The sequence below is a fragment of the Adelges cooleyi genome, unplaced genomic scaffold (assembly GCF_023614345.1).
Source record: "Adelges cooleyi isolate 19-005CV unplaced genomic scaffold, UGA_ACOO_1.1 ACOO_flye_CR_arks_rails_tigmint_CR_PRNA_306, whole genome shotgun sequence".
NCBI classification, from domain to species: Eukaryota; Metazoa; Arthropoda; class Insecta; order Hemiptera; family Adelgidae; genus Adelges; species Adelges cooleyi.
Genome location: NW_026095977.1, coordinates 1,467,078 through 1,494,970, shown reverse-complemented (window position 1 = coordinate 1,494,970; position 27,893 = coordinate 1,467,078). Strand labels below are relative to the sequence as shown.

Below are 27,893 nucleotides of genomic sequence, written 5' to 3'. Positions count from 1 at the left end.
AAAATATAACTAAAACTAGTCCACAGTCGATGCCTTGTACTCTGAGAATTAGAAACATATCTTTGTATAATAAATTGAGCCTGTATCCTTTTTAAAAATGTTGAAGAATAAGTTAAACATAAGAAAGATACCTCTTTGTGGTTTTAGAATTATTTAATTGTAGCCTTATTTTAATTATATCGAAAACGTGCCCAAACTATGCCCTAATCTAATTTATCCTAACTAACTGAAAACATGTATACATTTTTCAAAATAAAACAAGGTTTGCAAATAAAATAACATAAATAGTTATCATTACCAAAACGGCCGCTAAGACTGTAACAACTTTGGCAATGTTGAAGAAGTGCATTTTTAAATTGCAGTTAAATGTGTTACTAAACAGAAAAACGCAAATGGATACTGATGACAATTTCCTTGGTTCCGCGGATATTTATACAAGTTTTAATATTAATTATTCCACGATAACGTAGTTTTAATTATCGTTATCGTCAAGTTTTAAATTAATATCGTCTTGCGTACCCATTTATTGGGAAAAGAAACTAGTAAAAACGCCTTAATTTTAATAATCATACTGTGCCACCAATAGATTATCGTTGTTTAATAATACAAATGGTTAATAACAAAACGCCAAACATTTTAAACGCTTCTAGTCATTGCATACCTAAAATATCGTGAACCTCGTGAAAACCAATTGGCTCTTCAATTTCATATTACCTATTTATGGGTATTACATATTTTTTTAACGCGCCCCTACCGTTTCCTACCCCCCCCCCCCCCCCGAGGATAATACTGACAGAGTTACACTTACAGGAACGAACACAGATCAGCAAGTACCATGCGCATCGCCTTTGGGTCCACGCTGTTGGTGTTTGTGTGGTTGCCGTTACGGGGGGGGGGGGGCCGATCAGGGAAGAACCTGACATATCGCGTGCATTGCTTTAACTTATACTTACAGGCGTAAAAAGTGTATTATGCAACAGTAAAACGAATGCTATAATATTAAACTTGATATTATGTTTTTCTTTTTCACTATCGAAAGCTTTATTATTTTTCTAAAAATTCGTTTTTACGATTTTTAATGTATAATGTATAATCTTTTTTTTTCTACGAATTGTTTATACTATACTATATTATATAACATTTGACGTATTAAAAGACTATAATGTGTATTCCGATGGCGGACAAACAAATTTGAACTTTTAGATAAAAAAAGTGGCTTATTTTATTAGAAGCTTTGAAAATATATAATTAACTCAAATTTTAAAATTTGTAAAATTTAAAACGCTTGTTAAGAAAATTCTGAAGTCTACAAAATTTACAAAGTCTTAAGTAAGTATATACAAAGGTGTAAAAAGTTGTGTGTGTTATGTAAGTACACATTTTTTAATTAAAATGTTTATAACTATGCGCTTAGTACAGTTATAATTATTATTTATCAATATAGAAATACATCTTTATCATCGAATTATTACAATAATTGAATAATATTATCCGACGGTGTTAGAAAAATCATACTAATTATCACCACAATAAGGGTCATATTTGAATCCTAAAATCACGGACCTTATAAATAAGTAAAATTGTTTTATATATGAGGGTATTTTTCTTGACATTTCTTTTTTATCATTTTTTTATAGCATCTTCGGCCATCAAAAAAATGTATTAAAATCAGTTTCTAAAATAATCTCAGTTTTCTGAAAAAAATATTGATTCATTTTTTTTAGTAACAGAAAGCCATTAAAATTTAGTTTATTATCTAAAAAGTTACTTTTTTCATTTTGCCCAAAATTTGAGAATTTTTCTAATATTATTTTCAAAAAGCTGAGATAATGTTAAACAAAATGTGTAGTTTTCAAATTGGGTTCTCCATAAGAACGCTCATTATAACAAAAAAAAAAAAGCTGAAATTTCATAGAGAAGTCGAAAAAATGGGAAATTATCTTATACATATTTACAGATAATTATTTAAAATATTTTGATTACTGTTGTCTTTTTTTGTTTTTTTTTTCTGTTGTCTCTGAAATTTCACCAGCTAGCGTCAGAAAGCTGAGATTATTTTACATAAGAAACTGATTATTAATTCATTTTTTTGAGACCGAAGATACTATAAAAAAATGATAAAAAAGAAGTGTCAAGAAAAAAACTCAAAATATTTTTACGACCATAGCAAAAATAATCAAAAAAAAAAATTCAGAATATTTTTTTAATCGTAACAGACATGCAGTGTAATTTTCAAAAAGATGTTATGGGGGGGGGGTCGCTCCAAACGTTCGTTTATGTATGGCATTTTGACCCATATACTTATTTTAATTATATTTTAAACCACCTATTTCCCTTTAACTTAACACAGATTCTAATTATAATCGCAATTCGTTTTAAAATCTGAATGCGTTACACGTGTGTTTTTTCATCCGAGGAACAAAATAAATGGCGAGGTATTCAAGAGACTTGTGGTTATTTTATAAATAATACTTTAAGTACCTGCAGCTAATTATAATTTTTATAAAAAGAATAAACAGATAATGTACGAATAGCACAACAAGTAAGATAAAAATGATTAAACTAGACAAATAATTATATCGTTTTGCAATAACACAAAAAGATGTAGCCAGTCCCCAAATAGGTATTAGTATAACTATTAAATTAAGTTTATACAAATTATAGTATAGTATTATACTCTAATAAAATGTGAAACAAATTATTCGATTTAAATAATTTTACAATTTGTTTAACATATTATCCGCAAATGTATACAAAACTCATTGATTTAATGCCTATTTCATCACATGTATATACTATAAGTCTAGTCACAGTAAAATAAATAAATAAAACTTATTGTTTCTTTTAAATAGGAATGAGGTTGTGTTAAATACAACAAAAACAATTTTACTCTTTGAATAACTTTTTATAAAGCGTGAGACCCATACTCATATACTTTGGATTTTCGTACATTGATCTTCATAGAAAGCGAAAAACCAATAGTAATAAAAAAGTTAAATCTCTAGTAATATTTAAACCACATATATTATTATGTTATTACGAACACATAAAATGGCATAGACGGATAGAGTTTGATGATCATATGAAGATCAGGTAAATTTAAGTATTGCCAGAAGAGCAGAAAAACCAGCCTAAAAAATTAACACTTTTTTCATCTTAAAATTTCAACGGTAAAATATAACGGTCAATACGGTACAAACATGGGAAAAATGAACTTCTTTGTTTGTTTTTTAGCGGTAGTTTTTGTATTTGAAGGTAAACTTTATGTCAACAAATCTGCATCGGCCATGTAACGAATTATAATGAATTTCAGAGGTTTGTTATTAACCATTTATATTAAATAACAATAATCTATTTGTAACACAAGAGACAATATATTAATATGATTACTAAAATTAAAGTTTTCTTACTATTTGGTTTTCTTACTAAATAGTGTACACAATACGATATTTATTTCATACGTGACGACTTCCAATGTCGGAATTAAAATAAAACTTTTGCTACACAACGATAAAAAATATTATCAACCTTAATAATTTTTTTTAAAAAACAATTGGATACACATTGTGTAATTAGTAAAAATTCATTTTTTAATTGAATATTTTTTAATTAAAAATGAACAGATCATTAAAGCAATTTTAACTCGTAGAAATGTATTTTTTAATGGGATTTGCAAATAAAGAATGTCTTATCGATAATTAATACTACGTTATCATGTAATAATTAATATTAAGACTAGTAGAAATATCGGTGGAACCAAGCATATTCTCATCAGTATCCATTTGCGTTTTCTGTGTAGTAACAAAGTAAACTGCAGTTTAAAAATGCAATTCTTGAACATCGCCAAAGTTGTTACAGTCTTGGCAGCCATTTTGGTAATGATAAACATGTTATTTTTTGCAATACTTTGCAAAGTTAAATTTATTTTTCAAAAACAATACAGGCACAAATATTTATATTTGCATGTCTGTTCTCGAATTATTGTCAGATTACACGTTTTTAAGAAAGGGTATAAAATTATAATGCGTGAAATTCGACTGAAAATACACAAATTTGTCAAGTTACAAGTTGTATGGAATTCTTATGCTGGATAGCACAAAAACTCTGTTGATTCAATATTAACAAAAGGAGCAACGTCTTTATTCCATACTAACGATTTAAGGAATTAACTATGTTTTGTACATCCCAGAATCATTAATTTAAATAATTTTTAAATCGTTTTTGTTCTTAGGGCATTGCGTATGGCTCGGTGTCAAGAGATTTAGACGGTGATGATTTAGTAATGGATGGACCACCACCACCACCACCCTACAACCCACCGTTCTCGCCAAGGTTAGGATAGACATTGGATTGCCAACGACTGCGACCGGAAACTATCAATAATTGGACATCACTATTTTACACTTCTCGTTATTATTAATTCATTATAATGTTGTACTTGATTTCAAATAAAATGTTATAATAACAAAAAAATACATATATCATTATTATTACATTATAGATCGTGTGGTAACCATTCCAACATACCTACTACTAGTATTTCAGTCAATATTATAGTCAATAGCCTTAAGTACTTTATATTTTTATTACAGCAGTTATCGTCGAAATTGGGTAAAAAGTATAAATAGTACAAGCTAACATCATCTCAAGAAAATTTTAGCAATCAAATGCAACAAATTAAAGCAACGATAATTTTTTATATAATTTGTATTGATCCATTTTCAAATAAAATTTAAAAAAAGGTTGACGAATGTGCTGTAATGATATACTATATAAAAACAAATTTGTGCTTTTGCTTTGGCAAAATTTACCTAACCTAACCTAACCAAATATAAATCGCTCAGAATTTACCAAATGTACGGTCTTGGTTAAATATAAAAAAACTAAAAGAAATAATGAAAGGAGAAATATGTATTCCGTTTTTAGCATAGAATCCTTATTCTTCTTTATAATTCTTTAAACCGTTTTTGTAATAACAATGCGTTTATAAAATAAGTTTAATGAAGATCATTAATAGAGTTGTTTGAAGTTGTGGGCATTTAAGTGTAAAACAACTAAAAAACTATTAGTATATGGTAAGTAGTTTTAATTAGGTATAACTTTCATTAGAAAATTGATTTAATATTTAAAATTTAAAATTCATTTAAAATTAAAAGAACAATAAGTTACTTAATGCCTTTATGGATGCTAGGTATTATTTTATTTATGTCAGAAAAATGCTTATTACTAAAAGAGAGGCTAGATATGATTGTTGTTGTGTTTTTTTACTTAAGTTTTTGAAAACAGCACAGCCATTGAGAGGGTACCATTTTACAATATGAATGGTGTGAAAATTATACCAAAAAGCTATTTCAATTGATATAGTCATTGCCGATTCTTTCCAGCATTTTTTCCTATATTGCCTGGACTATATTACCAGTGTTATACTTGATTCAGCTTTTTTGTTCTAGCCATATTTCGATTTTAATCGATGCATTTTGTAAATTATTTAGTTACTTAGAACAAACAATAATGTCTTACACTAAGCAATAACTCGAAATTATAGCAAACAACGTTTAAACGATATTTGATAAAAATGTATGAAAACGTTAATAGGACATAAAAAGTTTAATACCAGGCACATGCAGATAAACTGTCAAAGTGAATTAAACTTTTTACATAAAACGTCGATATTAATTACTAGTTAGTCGTATAAATTCTATAATTGTGATTAGGCTATTTAAACTGTCTAGTTTGTCTACCTAGTCTTACATAGAATTAATTTTAAATTATTTCCAACGTTCATATCAAAAAAATACTTTTCAATATGCCTTGCGACTGATTAAAACGTTTTAAGTATAAAACAGTTTATAACACATAGAATCATAACACATTTGAGACTCAGTGGCGAGGCATGGGTCTTTAGATCGGGGAGGCATTGAAAAAAAATGGTGTTACGTGACTTGACAGGGGGACTGCGCCCCCTTGGACCCCCTGTATATTTTATTTTATCTATACTGTAAAAAATAAATGTTCAAAAACTAATAAACTAAGTGGCATAGGCAATCGACAATCGATACGACGTACATCGATAACGGATAACTGATACCGTCTACCAAAACAGTAATAATATGAACGGCGCACACTGGGGCAAAGGGCCTCCAAAACTGGCAAAAAGTAAATTTGAATTTAAACCACGAAAAAATTAGAAATATGTACCTATTATTATATTATTTTTGTTTGTACGATAACACGGTCAAATAGGTCACGCTATTTTAGTAACATGGTTAATTTATTGCTCGCCACCAAAATATGATATTATGGCACTTTTTCCCGCTCCTTTCACTAGGGCAAATATCGACGAGTCACCTCGATAAAAAAAAATGTTTTATATGTTATTAATATTATTCCATTTTGTTTCTATTTTGAGATATTATCTAAATAATACATTTTTAAACTATGAAACCTTCGACGTAACGTATGTAATGATTCATTAGCCAATTTTTTGTTTGAAATGATTTACAATTTATATTTTATAGAAAGATTCTACAAACATTTAAAAGTTTTTAGTTATGTTCCGAAGTTGATCGTGTGCCGAATGTTTGTTTTTCTATTAAGTATGAGTTACAAGAGTAAAAAAAACTTTACACATTTTGCTACTTTCTGCTACTTTGTTAGTTATGTCCACATTTTGTCCAAACTAGCATAATACAATCTTGACTAAGGGGTTTCTTAGCTTACGCATACATCTCGCCATATGTTTCTATTTATATTTACTAAATAATAACCCTAATAAATGGTTTAAATAAAGAATAAAATAATAATTGAAAAATGAAATAAACAAAAATGTTATTAGTTTATAAACAGTTCCGCATTTTATTATATTATATTTTTTGCCAATTTTGGAGGCCTCTTGCCCCACTGTGCGGCGGTCGGTGAGACATGTCTCATAGCGCAACGATAAACCCCCGCCGTTTTCCATTTCCCCCTGTATACCGGCGCCCGGCAAAAGGGACAATTTTGAAATTGTCTCATTTATTTTTATACGAAATTTGGATAGACCCGGGGGCCGGCAGCGCGACCGCCAGCTGATCCGCGTCCACAACTACTCTAGTCTAACAATACTATTACAAAAAAAATATACTTTTACTTTAAAATTGGTTAAAACATTTTTACACACATAAAATAAAACCAAATTTTTGTCCGTATTATAAGTGGGTAGACATTGTCTATTTGTCTCCTATGACGCTTCGCCGCTGCATTTGACTAGGATGACATTAAACATTTTTAGGCGGCCATATGGGCTGCAGCAAACGGCCCGTAAGAGCAGCCAGTACGGACTTGCTGTGTAATAAGATGATGTATGAAATATCGTTTTAAAGATCTTTGATATTTTTAATTAAAAATGAACTGATCGTTAAAACAATTTGAACTTGTAAAAATGTTATGTTTTAATTGGATTTTCAAATTAAAAATGCCTTATCTATAATTAATACTACGTTATTATGAAATAATTAATATTACAACTACCTAGTATAAATACCCGTCGAACCAAGGATATTTTCATCAGTATCCATTTGCGTTTTCTGTGTACTAACAAAGTAAACTGCAGTTTAAAAATGCAATTCTTCAACATTGCCAAAGTTGTTACTGTCTTGGCGGCCATTTTGGTAAGTATAACCAATTGACGATATTTTTTGCATAACGTTGTTTTATTTCGAAAAATCTATACATTTATTCAGTTATACATGTTAACCGGTTAGGTTAAGATAAATTAGATTAGGGTCATTGTGTGGATATGATTTCGAAGGACTTCAAATAAGGCTACACATATTAAAACCACAAAGAGGTAGCTTTCTTTAGTTATATTTATTTTTCAACATTCAAAAAGAATACAGGCTTGAATATTTATACAATGATATGTTTCTAATTCTAACAGTACAATGCATCGACTGTAGACTAGGTTAAAAATGATTTTTAGATAATAATTCTTACAATAGTATCTTAATTGAAGAATATAATTATATTTTGATCGCTGCGTCAAGTATGTATTGTACAAATGGCTTTGTATGGCTGTTCTCAAATTACTGTCAGATTACATGTTTATAAGAAAGGGTATAAAATTATGATGCGTGAAATTCGACTGATAATACACAAATGTGTTAAGTTACAAGTTGTATGCAATACTTATGCAGGATTGCACAAAACCTATGTTGATTCTATATTAACAAATGAGAAACGTCGTTTTCCAAACACACAATTCTTAGAACCAACTTTGTTTTGTGCATCCAAGAATCAGTAATATAAATCATTTTTAAAACATTTTTGTTCATAGGGCATTGCGTATGGCTCGGTGTCAAGAGATGCAGTTCGCGATGAGTCACTTGAACCTTTTCCACCAGGTTGGGTCTACAGCCCTCCTTTCTCACCCAGGTTAGGATAGACATTGGATTGCCAACTACTACGACCGGAAACTATCAATAATTGGATATCACTATTTTAAATTTATCGTTATTATAAAATCATTATGATGTTATACTTGATACCAAATAAAATATCGTAATCACAAAAAAATACAGCATTAAATATGTTATTATTATTACAATATAGATCGTGTGATAATCATTCCAACCTACTACGAGTACTTCTGTGAATATAATCATTAGATCTACTTTAGTTGAAATAGAACATAAACATTTGATAACTTTTTCATTATATATAGACATGAACTATTTATTAATATTCTTTTCGCCAGTTGTCTAAGATTATTATTACTTATTGCCTATATAAATATATATGATCACTATCAAATACCCATCTGTATGGGGTTTTTAAAATTATTTTTTTACTTAGTTTGTGGTTTTAATATTTCAACTTTAGAAAATTCAGACATTGTAGGTGAGCTATGTGGAAATCAACAATTTACGCTAAAAAAAATGGTAATAATTGTCATTAAAGTTGAAACTGTAGTTTGTTTTACAATATTCTTTGAAATTGATACACATATATATTTTACTTTTTTCAATTATGTATCTGATTTCACTTTTCAGGTAAATTTTTTTAGGAAGTATTGTTTAAAATTAATTACTTATCCAAAAATAACAATAATACATGGATTAATTAAAAAATGCTTATTGTTGTTAAAATAATAGTATATTATGTTGAAAAAAATCTTTTTAAATAATAATAATAGTATCTTGATACACTGAATAACAATTATTGTTCAGATCTAAAAACAATCAATTTTTAGTTTTATACACCTGGGGCTACTTTTGTGTGCTTAAAATTTATAAACATTATTGACATAAAATATGTATGTGTTCATTCTACCCTAATAAGAAATAACTATAATTTATTTTAATCACATTACACGTTGCACATCTTATACATTCCAGTTGTACTCCCTGGCCTTATAATAATCATTTTACCAACACATAATTGCATTTTTATGCAGTCTCATATTCAAAAAATTAGTTATGTTTTTGAAAAACATCAGCAAAAGTCCCTATATCATATTTTTAAATTCTTAATATAGTTATCTTTAGACATATTATTTTAGTGTTCAACATTCTGTGTTCTAAAAACGTTTTTATAATCAAAATAATTGTCTGATCATTTATTTTCACTTACTATTTAATGTTTATTTTATAATATGTATAAAATATTTTATAATATTTTATATGTATACATATATATATATATAAATTTTTTTTTACTTGCTGTTGATGTAGCTTGAACTAAATTAGACATTTATTAATATTGACTATTTTGTTTTTTTTTTGTGGTGTGATTTCAGACATTAGGCATTATTAAAACATAAATATAAAATATTAACTTCAAATCATTTTTATTGAAACTAATTTTTCATTTAAATAATTATTTAATTATTGTATCTGAAGCACTGAATAAAAATAGCTTAAATCCAAACTATGAATTTTAAAATTTATATTGAAATTCAACATCAACATGTATTTTATTATTTATCGAAGTACTTATATATTTAATATAAGTCTTCGGTCCACCCCAAAAAAATTAGAACTATAGATTTTGCTATATTTGTTGAAATTGATACTACTCTATTGATAAATAAAAAACAAAATTATTTTAAAATTTTTAATTATTATCATTTAGAGGATGAATTTTTGGTTAGTCACCTCTCAATATATGGATTTATACCACCTAAGTGTTAAGCAATACAAATAAAAGAGCAGTGTTGCTCATGAAAGTAGGCGTGAAGTGTGGTTATGAACTAAAGAAATAGGTAAGAAATAAGCAGACTTGGCCACAATGTAGAAACTATACAATGGTAATAAATGCAATTTATTAAAGGTGGTAGCAACCCAAGTAAGGAACACCGGACAAGTAGCGCAACCAGAAATGTCCTTGGGGGGGGGGGGGTCCAAAGTACGGTTTTTAGGTATAAGGTCTCGCGAAGCTCTAGTAATTAATACAAAAACCCATTTATACGTAAACGAGCTGCGCTCTACCTTAAATATGAAATCTAAAACCTAATGCTGTTATAATGTAGAATAATACATCATATAGTATTATTCACAGTGACACTATGCAAATGTCCACGATACCTACTAAAAGGAATTTAATAAACCACAGCACAATCAATTTTAAAAAGTATAATAATATTATATTACAATGTGTATTTATTATGTAATTAATTAAATATTACAATCAATGAAATTATTAAAAACTTTGAACAAAACAACAAATTAATTCAAATTTAATCGTTTATATTTTAGTACTTTTAAATAATGTTTGAAAACTGAATAACAATTAAAAGTTTATTATTATTCAGTTTTCAAACATTAATTAAAAGTAATAAAATATAAACGATTAAATTTTATTACTATTATTAATGTTTGTAAACTGAATAATAATTAAAAGTTTTTACAACAAATCAATGCGTTAGATATAAATACAATACTTAAAATTACTATAAAATATATTTCTGTAGAATGAAAACTTTATTTTTTTATCTGAGTGAAGATGCATGACGGTCCAGCATTCTGTATTTAAAAAAATATTAAATAATAACACACAAAAAAACGAAATGTATAGTAAAAAATCATTTATTCAAACAAAAAAAAAATTAATAAAACTATACTTAGGACTTACATGTGTCATACAAGCTTTATCGGTTGCTCTGGAAAGAAAACATCACATTATCATACTAACAAGGGTTTTAGCTACTCTATTTACCATTTTATTTTTTTAACGTACACCCAAAAGTTTTTTGAATTATAATCTACATGTCTCCAGATAACTCCAATGACGAAGCTCGGACAATATATGTATGAAATGTACCATAAATCTATCTTTATATTAATGATTAATCATTTTGAACAGTTTACACCAGTCACCAGAATAAAAACTTTTAACTATAATGAGACTTTGCCAAATTTGCATTTAATATAAACGTAATACAATATTATAAAAAAACTTACCACAACTCGTGCACTCTGAAACAAAAAACGTTTATTCAATTACTAACCGAGTTATAAAACAACAAATTAGTATACTTAAGTATAATATTGCACATGGATTTACTAACTGAAATACATTTTGGGTAAATTAAGATTGCTTCTAAAGATTTTGGATTTAGGTACGTTGTTTTTTATTTAATACTGATTTTTTGGACATTTATCATTCAACAATTTTTATTGTTATCAAAAATAATATTTTATTGAAAAAAGTATTATAGAGTTCTTAATTGAAATCCATTCTAAGTTCAGTTAAGTCAGTATCGATTAAAAATATCACTAACACAACTAAACCACTATTTATTATTGGGATGTTTTTTTATGGTATCTGGTCGTTTCAAATTGTAAGTAAAATAATTAAGTACGACATGGATAATACATTAATGTAGAGTATATAAATGAAATATATTAGCTCTTACTTAGGTTGTGCCGATAGTTAACAACTAAAATATGAAAAAAATATAAATATAAGGCAACTATTATAGTAAAGTAGTATAATTAAAAAAAAGTAACCAATGCAGTAAATGAATCACGAACAAAAACACATATATATTTACAATAATTATATTATATAAATGTTATTTAATAATTAACCGATCGGAATGGAAATATTATCACAACACATCTTATCTCCGACTATTCGACATGTTCAATGAAATATCTCGTTTAACTGTGTATAGTTAGTAAGTTATATTTTATTCACATACTTTTGTTAAAAATAAAAGCAACATTTTAATTTCAAAAAATGTTATTACCTCCACAATGCTTGCAATCTGAAAAAATGTGTTTATTTAATAACTCAAAAAAATAAAAATTATGGGAATTAAATATTTTACATATTTTGAAAGGTAAAATAAAAGATTTTTTTCTATTCTATCTATTAATTATTAAAATAAAGATGGTTTGGCCTTAATTTAATTGAATCATTATATTTCGTCATACGGATAATGGTATAATCTTCCAACCATAGTAATTTTATAGAAAGTTCTATATTTTATTAGGTGATTTTGCCCGTGCTATAGACATAAAATGTTTGGTTAACATTTAATTATATAAACAAAGTTGTAAGCCTAACAGCAAATCTTTATTACATCATTTACAGGTTAAAAACTTAAAAAAAAAATCATTGTATAGTTATTTGATTTAAAAACATATTTACCACTCATAGCTACCACCCAAATATAGATAACAACTAATAGATATAATACCTAATCAGTAACATTTAATAAATTTACATATGTACATACCAATTTTATTCGGTATTTCTATATCATAAACAAGTCAAATTAATAAATTTAAAAAAACACAAAAGATATTTGTTTTTAATATTTTATAAATGCGTAAATATGCTCTAACTAAATATATTACTTTTCGTTGTAAAATAAATTACTATTTTACAACTATTTACTAAGTTTTTGTTTTAAGATTATTTTATTCTTTGAATTTTTGAAAAGATCTGTTTGGAAACAGACTGAGAAAAAACATTTTTTCCGTCTCTAATGTTGTCCTACAATAAAATATTTTACTAACTGCTAAAACGTTATGTTCCATAGGTTATTATCTAACACCAATAATGTTTAGAAAAAAAACAAACGTATCAAATATACACTTTTATCAAATATTTTTTTTTTATGCATCTATGTTTATTGCTTTATAAAAAAAATTCAAAATCTACGATAACCTAATGATTTGTTTTAAACTAATCCTAGTAATAAATCATAATGTAAGAATCATCATTTAATAGCGGCTCGTGGGATAACGAACGGATTGTATGAATTATGGACATTTATATTGCAGAGTTTCAAAAACTCCAAAAATCCAAATTATGAAATAATATAAAAAAACAAAACAGATATTCACAAAAAAAAGATACAAAAAAACTACGAAAGCATACATACCGGAATTTTCACCTGATTTGCCGGGTTTAGATTTACGTTTTACTTGTTTATCCCATACATGACCTACTAGGCTGGAATAACTGAAATTATCACTATCTCCTGCATACAGTAAGTGAAATTAATACAAAATAATAGATATTTTAACAATCCGTTCCTAAAAGACATACCGCACTAAACAAATGAAATGCTCTTTTTTTATCAGCTCCATAAAATAAATGGTTTTTATACATAATAATATTAATTAAATAATTATATAATATAATTATACTTCATCAACCTTAATTAAATTATCATTATTCACGCATTGTTAAAAAAATTATACAAGTTTATCTGTGAGTGGATGATGAAAACGCTCATTTTATCTTTCACGTAGCCAATCAAACACAAACGATATTAATTATTATATTAAACTAACAATAAATAGTTAGCCAACTAAATGAAATTACTCGTGCTTTACTACTTATAATTGTTTAAATTGATGAGATTTATTTTTTTTAATGTTTCGACAAGACAAGAGTTTTCTATAATTAAGTAAGCTATAATAGTTACAGTATACATACTGACAGCGTGGCTAATACGTTGTTTTTCTTTATCGTCTTCTGCATACAAAAAAATTGTATTTATACACAATAAAAGCAAAAGAAGTAGATTACAATATGTTTAAAAACAAACTACAAGATTTGCATTTTCTGTTATAAACCAAACCTTTAATCGAAAACGAAACATGTTTTTTTCATATCACACTAAACGTGCATTTAGTAGAATTTTCCATAATTAACTTAATACAATGTACATCATTTAGACAGTGCATTTTCAGTACAACACAATTGTCTCCACAGTTTATTTTCTCAAAAATCGTTTAAAAAATTACTATTATTATTGGTATTATAAGGTGTTACACAAAAATACAATCACTATGTAAGTAAAAATCATAAATTTATTTTATAAATCAATTATAAAAGTACTTTAACTGTAAACGAAAAAAGTTTTTTTTTTAAATATTCTTATTTAAATGTTTATTAAAAGCTCTTTGAATAGGCAATACTTGGGTCAACTACCTTACCCTATAATTAACTACTTTAAGTATAAAATCATAATAATTTCCTTTCTGCTAAAAATATATTCATAATGAACAAAAATACTTTTATATGTTTATACAATAATCATATTATATATACATATGTTATTTAATCATTAACGGATCGGAATGGAAAACCTCGTTTAACTTTGACCAGTTAATTATTAGTATTTTATTTACATATTTTATTTTATATAAATTAAACCAAAAATGTTTTTACCTGTGATGACCTTTTCTCCTGCATACAAAAAGTGTTATTGATATTTAAAATAATTCGAATTAAATGAATAAAATAGGTATTTCATATAATTTAACTAAAATATCAGAATTGACATATTGTTCATTTTGACATAATTATTTGATACTAATTGATCAAAAGAAGTATATTACAATATGTTCAAAAACAAACATTAAGATTTGCATTATCTGTTTTATATATTGTACAATTAGTATAATTTTCCATAATTAACTTTATACAATGTACAGCATATAGACAATGCATTTGCAGTACGACACAATTGTCTCCACAGTTTTGTAATTTGCTCAAAAATCGTTCAAAAATTGAACAGTATTATTTTTTATAATTACAAATTAAAGGTTAAAATGAAATTCGTTTACCGCCTCACAAAATTAAATTTGTATGAAAATGTACACTGTCTTTACAAAATTTTAGGAAACTTCTTTGCTATCTTGAATAGGTTAAAACTAAATGTATGAATTACCTTCTTGGCTGGGTCTCCCATAAACGGCTGTAATACATTAAACACATTAACGCAATTTAATCATACAAACTATTTAAATAATTATTACATAGCATATTACAATGGTTAAACAATTTGTATATCATTATTTTGTAATATATTAATATGTACTATAATATAATAAATTGGCAAAATACTAAAATATATGTTACCTGTAATTGCTATTAAGATAATAAGTGACACGATGGTCATTGTAATGATTTTTTTAGAATCCATCTTTATAAACGATTATTACAAACTGAAAATTGAACCGCTCAAAGAATGAATAAAAAATATCATATTCTGTGTAATTTATATTCTTACTTTAGCCAAAAACAAACGTTTTTTTCTGGGTCAAAAAGTTGGTCGCTACAAACTATTTACATTAAATGTATATAATTCGCAGATATTTGTAGTTTGGTAAACAGCACAATAACATATTTTTTTAACGCCATGTAAATACATACATATATAATATGACGAAACCCTCCTTTATGATGTTTATTATGTTCAAAATCAAACAACAAGATTTCGTTATTTTTTTTTTTAAACCAAACATTTAGCCAAAAAAATATGTTTTTTTTTTGGTCAAAACAGAATACACAAGATGAATGTTGACTGTATATTGTTCGAAGATATTCGCAGTTTGATAAACATCACAATAACATATTTTTTAAACTCCGTGTAAATATGTTATACATAAAACAAATATATATATATAATATGACGAAACCCTCTGTTAAGTCGTTTAAATGTATTATTGATTAACTTGAAAACTATGCTCAATGAAAAATTTATAACAATCCCAAAAATGTAAAATACTACCATATCCAACTAATCATAAAATGAATTAGTTAAGTATAGAATTATCCTAAACAACAAAACTGTAATTTTTCATACACGTTGTAAAAGTAGGCGATATGTACATGTTTTCTTACAGTTGTTTATTCTTAATAATATATCCGAGTTATTTGTCAATTTCTGGTTAAAGTATCCAAGATGTTGGTTACTACAGAGATTTTGATTTCAGTCCCATTCATAATATAAACCACTTTAGTAGTTTTGTTTTTTTACCATAGATATATTATTATTTTGGGGTTTCCGCACAAAATGTAATACACTATAGGTTGACTTTTTGATCAAGTTATTTCGTTTTAAGGACTTAACAAATAAAATAGTAAAATAGTTTATGAAAATTAAAGATTATATGAATAAATATGACACTAATTCTTTCTGGGGGGGGGGGATATGATCAGATAAATTGAATTTCGATTATTTTCCTGAGTTATAAGAACAAAAAATTATGTAAATAAGTCCAAGGTAAACAATTAATAATAATAATAATATAACCTTTCAGTATACAACCCAAAATGTACTATATATTTTCAATAATTCAGCAATTTCAAGGCTGCTGTAATATTCACACATAAGCATAATTATCAATCGAATTGTAACTTTTAACGCCCTACGTAGTTTTTGCTAAAGCTATCGTTAGAGGGAAGATATTATTGAGTTACATAATTTAAAAGTGCTTATAGTTATAATATGCTAGACTAATGCTCTTTTAAGGAGGGGTTTATGATCAGATAGAGGGGGAGAGGGTTTTGTGGTTAAGGATAGATGACATGACAATACATTTCTAATGTTACGATAAGAAAAAATTGTAAAAATTAGAGTGAAAACTTAATTTTTCCCATACATTTATAGTAAAAGGAAACTGTCGTGGAAAATGTTCAATTAAATTTATTGAAATGGCTAGACACCTTCATAAATATAATTGTCACTTATAGTATACAACCAAATATATACTATATTTCTTTAATAATTCAGCAACTACACGGTTGCTGTAATATTCACACTTTAAAATAAATATCTATTCGAATTATTGTAACTTGAACGTCGTATAATATTTTTGCTAAAACAAGCGGTTTTAAGAAAAAAAAAACAACTCGTTTTTCATGATTTTAAATGTTTGTATATTGATCGAACAGTTGTGATAACGGGTAAACATATTTTTTTTAAATTTACAAATTAAAAAAAAAAAAAAAACTGTGGGTATACAGTATATACTGTTCCAAGGACAATATTACAAGCAAACATAAAATTGTGCTCACTAATTAAAACAAAACAAAGCCAACATTGACCTATGTAAATTTCCCTTAAATTTTCAATATAACCTTTTCCAACCATCTACACCTAATTAGATTATATACAACACTTCGATGTGAATCTGTGGATTCACTTGGTTTGGACTGTACTGGTTTTTTTAAGATATAATAATAGTTACTATACATAAAGAACATTTAACAAAAGGCGGTTGTAAGCAATTGGTGTGTTTGAAATGGTTGTCACATCATATTTCTTTACTTACATAGTCAACATGTTGACTATATAGAACCGTCAATCGTATGTGTGTTTCCAAAAATAATATTTCAAGGGTACAATCCAAAACGTTGTACTGCCAAACTTGAATAAATTGAGTTAGACATTGATTCGTATTGTAAACTAAACGAGGAGCTCATTTGTGGCACTTTTATTATTCTATTCCATTTTTATAGCGTAGAAACAAAGGATTTAAAAGCCAGCGCTAATTCAAAACGCGGTATTGTCAATTTTGAATTTTTTTTCAAAATGTACTATTTCCAATTCGCGTCAAAACTCATTAATTCCCATGTTAGAAGTATACAAAGACCATTTTTAAGAATTCATAACGTGTTATTTCCGTTGTTGGTTCAAAATGTGTTATTTTCTGTAGTGTCGTTATATGATAATGTTATCTCCTACTAAAAAACGTGCTACTTCCCTATTGACTTTTTTCGTACCTTTGATTTTAAAGCAAATTATTTATTAAATTAGTTATATTTTGTTATTGTTCGCTTTAGGTACGTCCAAGTGCTTATAATTATTTATTTTTGTCTTCGAAAATATTTTTTTGATAGAATAAATACAAAAACACATTTACAACGTAAACCAGCTGCGCTCTACGTTCGGTTTAATTTCAAAGCCATAAACAACTGCTAAAAAAACAAATAAAGAAATCGATTGTCCCAAATTTTTTATTAATATATTGACCTAAATTTACATGATTTTCATGTCACCATCAAACTAAGTCATCTATCTAAGTCATGTCATGTAATTATACAAATACAAATAGTATACTTAATAGATGGAATTTATATATTATTAAGAGTGTTAAAATGGTTTATAATTCAACTTTTCAATCCTAAATGGTAACATCTGTGTTTAGTTTAACTTTTTTTCCTATGCGGAGCTGAGTAGTATTATAGCGATTTTTAACCACCATAGTAGTAACACTATATCTTTAAAGTCTTATAGAAAAATAACAGGCTAGAATTTTAAAAATTGAGTGTTGTTATTGCTGAACTAGTTTTCTAACAACACCTTGGCAAATGTATTACTATACATCCTTTTTTACAGAAATCGAAATAAAATGATTTACAATTATTTTAAATTGCCTTATGGGTTATAGCAGTATAGTGTAGTAAAAAGAATCAAACTTTTGAAAAGGAAATATTAACTTTAAACTGTTAATTAATACTGTTTTATTTACATATATTTTATACAAAAATAAAAGTAACATTTTAGTTGAAAATATGTGTTCCTTTACAATACTGGCACTCTGAAAAAAAAATGTTTATTTTAAGACCAAATCAGTGATAACCGTAATTTTTATTTCGTCAACATTTGTACAGAATATTCGAAAAAGGCTAAAAAAGTATACATACTGGGATCATTCTTAGATACTTTCTAGGTTATGCTTGAAAATTGCTAGCATTTTTAGTCTAGCCATATTTTGATTGTAAACGATGCGTTTTGTAAAATATGTAGTAACTTAGAATAAACAATAATGTCTTACACTAAGCTATAACTCGAAATTATAGCAAACACCGTTTTAATGATCTTTGATTAAAAGTTATGAAAACGCTAATAGAACATAAAAAGTTAAATACCAGGCACATGCAGATTAACTGACAGAGTTAATTGAACTTTTTACATAAAACGTCAATACTGTTACTAGTCCTACAAATTCTAATACTTACGATTGGGCTCTTTAAACTGCCTAGTTTTTCTACCTGGTCTTACATTCAATTAATTTAACATGATTTCCAACGTTCATATCAAAATAATACTTTTTAATATACCTTGCGTTTGATTAAAATCGTTATAATTACAAAATGTTTATGAAACATAAATAGACAACTAGTAAAATTGCATTTTTTAATAGTAAAATGCAAATTTTAATTATTAAAACCGCGAATTATTTAAAAATTAGTTTTAAAAACCGGTATAAATATCCGTGGAACAATATCCACTGTTATCATTAATCGCGTCTGAGTAGTTACAATAAATAAACTACAGTTTAAAAATGCATTTCTTCAACACAATCAAAGTTTGCACTGTCCTGGCGGCGGTTTTTGTATGTATAATATTACCCTATTATGTCAGTGCTGTTTCAAAACAGGCCTCTTTGGTAAAAATAATACCAATTTTTAAAAATAAATTAAGTCCACAATAAGCCAGCACAGGATTACTCATCTTCATTTTCAGGTGGGGATAGACATTGGATTGCCAACGGCTGCAGCCGGAAACCATCAATAATAGGATGTCATTTTTTTTTTTTTGCTTTTATTAATTTATTATACATCATGTTGAACAAAATAATATAATCACAAAAACATACCATTCATTTAACAAATACCTATTATAAATATTAAAATATCAATCGTGTGGTAATCACACAAATATGTTATTCCAATCAATATAGTCGTTCCAACTACTTTAATTGATTTTAAAGCTGGCTTATAAGTTTGATCAGAATAGCTGGAAACACCGTTTAACATCATTACAAAGGGATCTTAAAAGAAATGATGTATGTTGACTTTTCGCACCCTTGGTGCAAGACTGCCACAACTCACAATTTTGGGTTTTTTTTAGTTAAGGCTACAAGTCTGTTGCTATAATTTTGATCTACAAAATGGTCTACCGCCATAAACCAACGCATGTACAATACATTTGTGTCGGTATTGAATTTTTTTATTTTTGTAATTAAAAAAAATAATTCTCTCACATTTTTAGATAGGTACTGTATAGTTGCATGTTTTTTTTTTAAACCAAATGTGGCAGCTTACTTTTTATAAAACTAGTTTTGTAACAAATAGTTAAAACTGTGTTTATATAAATTCGAAAAAAAGGAAAATTATCGTATTTTTACACATAATTAATTCAACTTTTTTGGTTACTGTGGTCGTATGTCCGTTTTCTTTGAAATTTCACCTCTTTTTTTTTTGTTATTATAAGCATTTTTATGGGGAAAGCCAGTTGTAGGTAAGTATGTTACTAAGGACATTTAGCTTAAAATGTATACCGCTAAATTCTAGATATTTTTTCAGCTTTCTACGAAAATTGGGGCTTATTTGCTATTACATAATCAAGATAGATAAAATGATTTACAACAATATATAAGTATATCATTTAAACATGGTGTTCATGGTAATCCAAAATTAAAATACTTTAAAAATACTTACTTCAGCAATCACTTATTAGACAGTGACTTTGCTTTCAATTACATAATATTATTATGTATAAGGCAGTAAACAGTCATGTTGCTTTCGGATAAAATATACAATTGAAACTAAAACTAGAACCGAAAAAAAAAAACAATTACCATTGAAACGAATGTAATAAATAATATAAATACCACGGCTTAACTTTATTATATATAAGGTTGTTGTGGACATACACCCACTTGCCATTTATCGTTATGTAACATACACAATGGCATCTTAATTAGAATTTATTAGGTATTATCATAGGATATATTTTTTTAATTTAAAATATACCTAGCATTCATCCAATACTGTATACAAATAAAATAATTAGTACAAACATTTTTTTGGCATTGGTTGCCAAAATATTTTGCTTATGATTAACACTTTTAGCTATTAAATGTTGTATACTTTATTGCATATTTTTCTAGCTAGAATTATATTATTTGAACTATATAGATGTAAGTAGACAACAATTTCCATTCCGGCAAAGCCATTTACAATCAAATTTTACTTCTGGTCAGCTGTTATAGGGAAATTGATTGATAGCTGTTATATTTTATCTTACACAATCCAATACATTTTGATCATTATTTTTATATTATTAAGAGAAAATGTATTTTAGATAAACAAATGTAGGTAATTAAAAATATTGATTATATTACCAACAAGTGTTTTTTTATTTTTAATAATAGTTTATTTTTACCAATGTCTGAACGTCATATTAAATTAGATAATTCACAAAAGTCAACATACATAATTTGTTCTGAGATCTTTGTTTTGATGTAAATGGGGGTTTAACTGATATTTCATTTTTTACTATTTTTCATTTCTGACCTACTGCTACGAGTAAGTTATTTAGTTGTATTATTTTTATATTTATTTTTTGATCAAACTTCTTAGCCAACTTTTAAAATCAATCAAAGTAGTTGCAACGACTAAATCGTATGGAAGCACATGTTAGTATGATTATCACATGATCGATATTGTAATATTTATAATATATGATAAAGTATAAACAAATAGTATATTTTTATAGTTATATTATTTTATTCAACATTATGTATAATGAACTAAGAATAGCAAAAAAAAAAAAAGGAAAAATGACATCCAATTATCATTAATGATTCCCTGTCGTTGTCGTTGGCAATCCAATGGTATCCTCTGAAAGGTAGCCGTTCTGCTGACTCTCTAGGCTGCATCTCTTAGCGCCTGGCCAACCGCAAGGAATTCCAATCTTTATTTTTTTTGAAAATCAACATTAATTATACCAAGGTAATCCAATGTCTATCCTAACCTGGGCATGAAGGTTGGGACATCAATAATTGCTGACTCATTATGGATTACATCTCTTATCATCTGGCCGTACGCAATGCCCTAAGAAGATAAATGTTTTAAAAATGAGATGCACAGAACATAGTTACTGAATAGCAATATTTTGTTTAGTGCAATATTATTATGTTATATTATATTATCAAATAGTGTTACGTGCCAAGACTGCCGCCAGCACAGTGACAACTTTGATTATGTTGAAGAAATGCATTTTTTAGCTGTAGGTAGTTTATTTTTTTGCTACACAGAAAACGTTAAAGGTGACTGATGAAAATTGTCTACGTTCGGTGGGTGTTTATACCAGTTTTGAAACTAGTATTTTGTAAATAATAATGTAGTTTTATTGATCGGTTGGAAAATATTATTAGAATTTTTCGATTAAAAATTGCATTTTTAGTAGTTTCAAATTGGTGTTGTACCATTTTTTTAATTACTTAAGTCGATAACAATTTTTATCGGCGTGTAGCAAAAATAGTATTATTATTTTATGTTGGCGTTGGAAATCGTCACGTTTTTAATTAATGTCATCGACGTTTTAAGCAAGAAACCGGGATAGTCAATAAAATACTCTTATCGCAATTAAAGCCATTCCGGTAATTAATATCGTTGTAATTTAATGGAAATAGTTCAATTATTTGAATACTACAAATTGAAAATTTTTATAACTCATACCGTATGTTTTCTTTTTCTAATTTTCAAAGTACTACGACATCTACAAAAACGTAGATATTAAATTAATTATGGTCATGGGTTTTAGTTTTTATACATTTTTTATATTTTACCGTCGATGTGGAGCTGTGATGTCGATTGGTTTTGAAAATGGTGTGTGTTTTTAAAAAAACTACCTAACTGTTTGTTAATCAAACTTTTGTAATTAAAATTATAATTTCCTATTGCAACCACGTTAATGGTATTAATTAACAAGTCACAACAAAAATATTATTTTGGCTGCTTTCAATAGTTATAAGTAACAGTATTATAAAAACTTCACTCGTGCTTCCTTGTATGAATATCTTTTTTTTTTCATCCAAAGTTTCTCAAATCAAACGGACATAAGCACAAAAAACAATTTTTTCTGCATCAAATAGTTATTTAAAAAACACACCTTTTTATTTATTTGATCATTTTTACATAACTGGTTCCCCAATTAAAATTCATTAAAATTAATACTTTTCTTACACAGTGAAAAAAAATGTTATTGACTTTTATAATTAAAAATAAGTTATGACACTCATAAAACTAAAAAAAACGCAATTTTTAATAGGAAAATTCGAATTAAAAAATGACTAACTACGCTATTATTTAGAAATTAATTTTAAAACTGATATAAATATAGGTGGGAGGGAAAATTAGTAACCATTTTCATGTTTTCTTTACACGCACATAGCGAACTACAATTCAAAAATGATCTTCTTCAATATAATCAAAGTTATGATAGTCCTGGCCGTGGTTTTGGTACGTATAACTGCTGTACTACTACAAGTGAAATATTATTTAATTGGTTCATTTTGATATTGTTGTATAAGTACTTTTCTTGTGTAATTTTCCACAGTGTAACTTTAATTACCGAAAAATAAACGTTGGTAATATTGGGGTAGTCTAAAACCTAAGAAATCTCCACTCCATCTTCCGCTCCTTCTAGGGCAAAGGGCTTATGATATTTTTTAGTTTGTAAACATATGAACTAGTATTAGGTATACAATTTGGATCAAATTTAACCGTTTCCTAACACTCTTTTTTTTTTTATTGTCAAGTATGTTTTGCGTCAGAATTAGTAATTTAAGTAATAATTAAATCATTCAACATAGGGCATTGAGTGTTACAAGTTGCACAGGAACCCACACCCCGATTATGGAGTATGCTCGGAGTGCGACTACTACGATGACGACGACAACAACAAGGGCAACTACTACTAGGTCGGAATTGCCAACGACTACGACCGAAAAAAAAACCACCTGCACTCGGGTGTCATTTTTAAATGTTTTCGTTATTATTAATTTATTGTGATTTTGTACTTGATTCTGAATAAAATACTGTAACAACACAAACTTAGATTTTCCATACCATACAAGTATGATTACAATCAGCAATGATGTCACGCGGAAATAAAGAAATAATACAATGTCTACAATGTGTGAAAGTCATTTAAAATAATTTCCTACTAATACTTCTTCTTCAATATATTTTACAAGCTGGTCAATACGTTCAATCAATAGCAGTAAAACAAAATTACTGTAGATCAATACGAAGAGATTTCGAACAAAATGATATATGTTGACTTCAAACTAGTTCTAACTTGATTGAGCTTTTCGTGTTGCCCAAAATTCGAGGATTTTTCTAATATTCCTTCCGGAAAGCTGAGAAAATTGTATATATTGTGTGTAAATTCCAAACCGGGTTCCCCATAAAAACGTTTAGAAAAACAAAATAAAGAGGTAAAATTTAATATAAAATTATCTTAATTAATTTATACTAATAACTAGTACTATAAATTCTATAATTACGATTGGGCCGTTTAAACTGCCTAATTTTTCTAATAAATACACATTTAGCGACATAGTTAATTTAACATGTGACAATTTCCAACGTTCATATTGAAATAATACTTTTTAATACAAATAGGGATCGATTAAAAATGTTATCAACCTTTATAATTACAAAATGTTTAAATAGACAACTAGTAAAAATGCAATATTCAATTATTAAAACCACGTTATTATTTAAAAAATGAATTTTTAAAACCAGTATAAATATCAGTGAAACAAAGCCCACTATCATCAGTAATCGTTTCTGTGTAGTAGCAATAAATAAACTGCAGATAAAAAATGCATTTCTTCAACATAATCAAAGTTTGCACTGTCCTGGCGACGGTTTGGCGGCAAAAATCAAGGTATATATTCTTAACTCATTTAATACTAACTAATCCAAGTAGATAGTTCTGAACATTCTTTTGTTTTAAACAACATTATATTTTGTTTCCCTAATGCACCACATATTATGTGTTTAGACCTTTCAGCAATCAATTGTTATATACACTGATTTTACTATTATTATTTTAGGTAGAAGGCCTTCGGATGTACTGGTAAAAGTTCTAACAAATAAATTAAAACTAGGATAGAAATTTTAAAAATCCTACTAGATGTTAACACGGAAAATCAAACAGTTTTGCTGGAGAATCTACCTATATAAATGAAACAAACGCAGAGAAAAAATGTAAACCAAAATTGTACTTCTCAAAACTAATGAGGACTAGTTTGATGTTTGACTATTTAAGCAGTCTAGACAACCATAAACGATTTGGACAGATTTAGGGTGGATAAACTGAAACACTGAAAACATCCTTTTAGTTTTAGAATACTGCTAGCTCTGAGTAGCTTTTGGTAATATTGTCCAGGTTGTATCCCTGTAACGCTTTTTCAGTCTTAGAACAAAATAACGCTTTTTACCAGTTCGTTTCTTTCCAACACGTTGTTTTAGGTTTAAAAAAAACCGTCATTATTAATAGAGGGATTGAAATTGAATTTTAATTATTATAAAAAAAATACGATAAAATCGCTTACAAGTAAAATATATATACCTAGTAAATTTCAACTCAATACTACCACTTTTCTGGAAAATTTGAAACTTTAAAACTAGTTTTTAAACTTTTACCAAAATACCTATTAGATAAAATGTTTGATTTGTAGACTTGTTACTCAAAGGAATTGGTTTAGTACACATCAAAGCTAAAAAAACATTGTTTCTGTGATAATTATAATATGTTTTATTCGGAATCAAATATAATATCGTAATGAATTTTAATAAAAAACAAAAAAGTAAAATAACGCCATCCGAGTATTTTTGTATTGTGTAATTTTCGGTGGTCGCCGTTGTACATCCAAAGTCTATTCTTATATAATTTCACCTCCATTTTATTGATCTTCAGCTACCAAGTTCTTTATGGCCTGCCATGATTCTGTGCCTACACGAATGCGAGGAGGTGGTACCCCTGGACGGCGGAAGCCACACGTCATGCCCTATGAACACAAAAATGCAATCAAATTAAACTATAAGTCGGTAATAATTATTATGGAAATTGCAAATTTTGATTTGCACACAACTCGGTAGCGAAAATCGTGTTTGGAACAATCATTTTGATGAAGAAAAAAACAGTGTTGCTCGTGAAGTGTGGTTATGGACTAAATAAGGAGCAGACTTGGCCACAACGTAGCTGCCACTACTTTGATAGGCTGACAGTTATTGGATATACAACTTGGCCCTTTTTTCACGGTTAGGTCGGTAATCAAATCAACCGTAATAACACAAATATTCAGCTCTCTCCAATTGTGTCGAATTACACAACTGATGGCTGGCAAAAGATTCCCGCTAAAAGACAACATTCTACAGCCAACTACAAAGGATGTCCAGTTTACAGAGATCTTCAACAACGGAAAAAAATCTACACACAATAGTAACTTTTTATATGACAATCATCATTTTTTTTTTGGCATAATATTATAATACCTATTTGTTATATAGTGTAACGTACCATAACCGCCGCCAGGACCACGAGAACTTTGATTAAATTGAAGAAAATCATTTTTAAATTGTAGTTTACTATGTTACTACACAGAAACGTTTATTGGCGATTGTGGACTGCGATCGACGCATATTTATACCAGTTTGTAGTAATGATTTTCAAACGACAACGCGGTTTTACTAATTAAAATTCGCATTTTTCTACTGAAAATTGCCTCATTACCAGTTGGCTATTTATGTGTCATAAACATTTTTTTAATTATAAAGATAGACAATATGTTTAATCAATCGCTATACGTATTAAAAGTATTTTTTTTTTTGTCGTGAACATAGTCACGTGTTAAGTCAGAAGTTAATTTATTAGGAAAACTGGCCGGTTTAAAAAGCCCAATCGTAGCTATACAATTTAAAGTACTAGTAATTAGCATCGACGCTTTATGTAGAAAGTTTAACAATTTCAACACAAATATGCAAGAAAATATCTTGTCAGTTTTTTTTTTGTTAAAATAAAATGTTCAATATTATACAATTTATTTTGCTTATCATATTGTAATTATTATTTTTTCTAGTAAAGTTTTCTATCTTCTCTAGAATGGCTAAAAGGTCAATAATTTATTTTTGTTTAAAATATCACTTTTGCTACGCTGCTATTGAAAAAGTAATCGAGTTTTTATAATTAAAAAACCTTTATGGCATTAAACTAGGAAAAACTGAACTTTTAATGGATAAATGCAAATTAAACACGAATCTATCATTAAAACTACTTTATTGTTTCAAAATTAGCTTTAAACCCGCCATACACGTGCCAAGACTACTTTCACCAGTAATAATTATTGCATTTCTTGTGTAGTAAATAGTAACGTTGTAAACTACTGTATGATAATGCTTTTCTTGGAAGTAATCAAAGTTGTTGGCCTCTTGACGGCTGTTCCGGTACGTATAACTATTTGATGGTGTATTATACAAAACTTTGTTACTTAGTTTCCCGTTAATGTATTTGTATCATTAACTTTATGTGATTGCAAGTAAAATGCAAGCTGGTTTTGAAAGAACTAAAGCTACGGCAGTCGATCGCTGTGCAAATAGTATAAAGTATTGTGTAATCACAAGTAAAATATCCACATAATAGTATGCATAAGTTTACTTTTTAAATAACTCTAAGGCCATTGATACAATTACTAAAATCATTAACATGAAAAACGTATGCTGGGTTTCACAAAACTCTCAACATTTTGGGCAACCCACAATTAGTGTATAAAGTATAATTTTTAATTGCTTTATGATTT

General features: G+C 27.5%; 2 protein-coding genes across 4 annotated transcripts in view; one reads left to right on the top strand and one right to left on the bottom strand.

Annotated features, from left to right (window-relative positions):
* Positions 1-27,893, top strand: part of LOC126839547 (uncharacterized) — a 98,442-nt gene that overhangs the window by 55,636 nt on the left and 14,913 nt on the right. The gene's annotated exons all lie outside the window — the stretch shown is intronic.
* On the bottom strand, positions 10,859-15,429 carry LOC126839591 (uncharacterized). Of its 3 annotated transcripts, XM_050574982.1 has the most exons (10): positions 15,364-15,429; positions 15,173-15,199; positions 13,933-13,971; positions 13,373-13,471; positions 12,722-12,739; positions 12,230-12,247; positions 11,894-11,917; positions 11,439-11,453; positions 11,110-11,137; positions 10,859-11,000 (listed from the first exon to the last, which is right to left on the bottom strand). In XM_050574982.1, exons 1-9 carry the CDS (start codon positions 15,425-15,427, stop codon positions 11,115-11,117), a joined length of 327 nt encoding a protein of 108 aa, XP_050430939.1. In that variant the 5' UTR covers positions 15,428-15,429; the 3' UTR covers positions 10,859-11,000; positions 11,110-11,114. The 3 variants fall into 3 exon arrangements, with proteins under 3 accessions (XP_050430939.1, XP_050430940.1, XP_050430941.1); XM_050574983.1 differs by lacking the exons at positions 11,894-11,917; positions 12,230-12,247; positions 12,722-12,739; XM_050574984.1 differs by lacking the exons at positions 10,859-11,000; positions 11,110-11,137; positions 11,894-11,917; positions 12,722-12,739 and having other exon boundaries at positions 11,444-11,453; positions 12,182-12,247.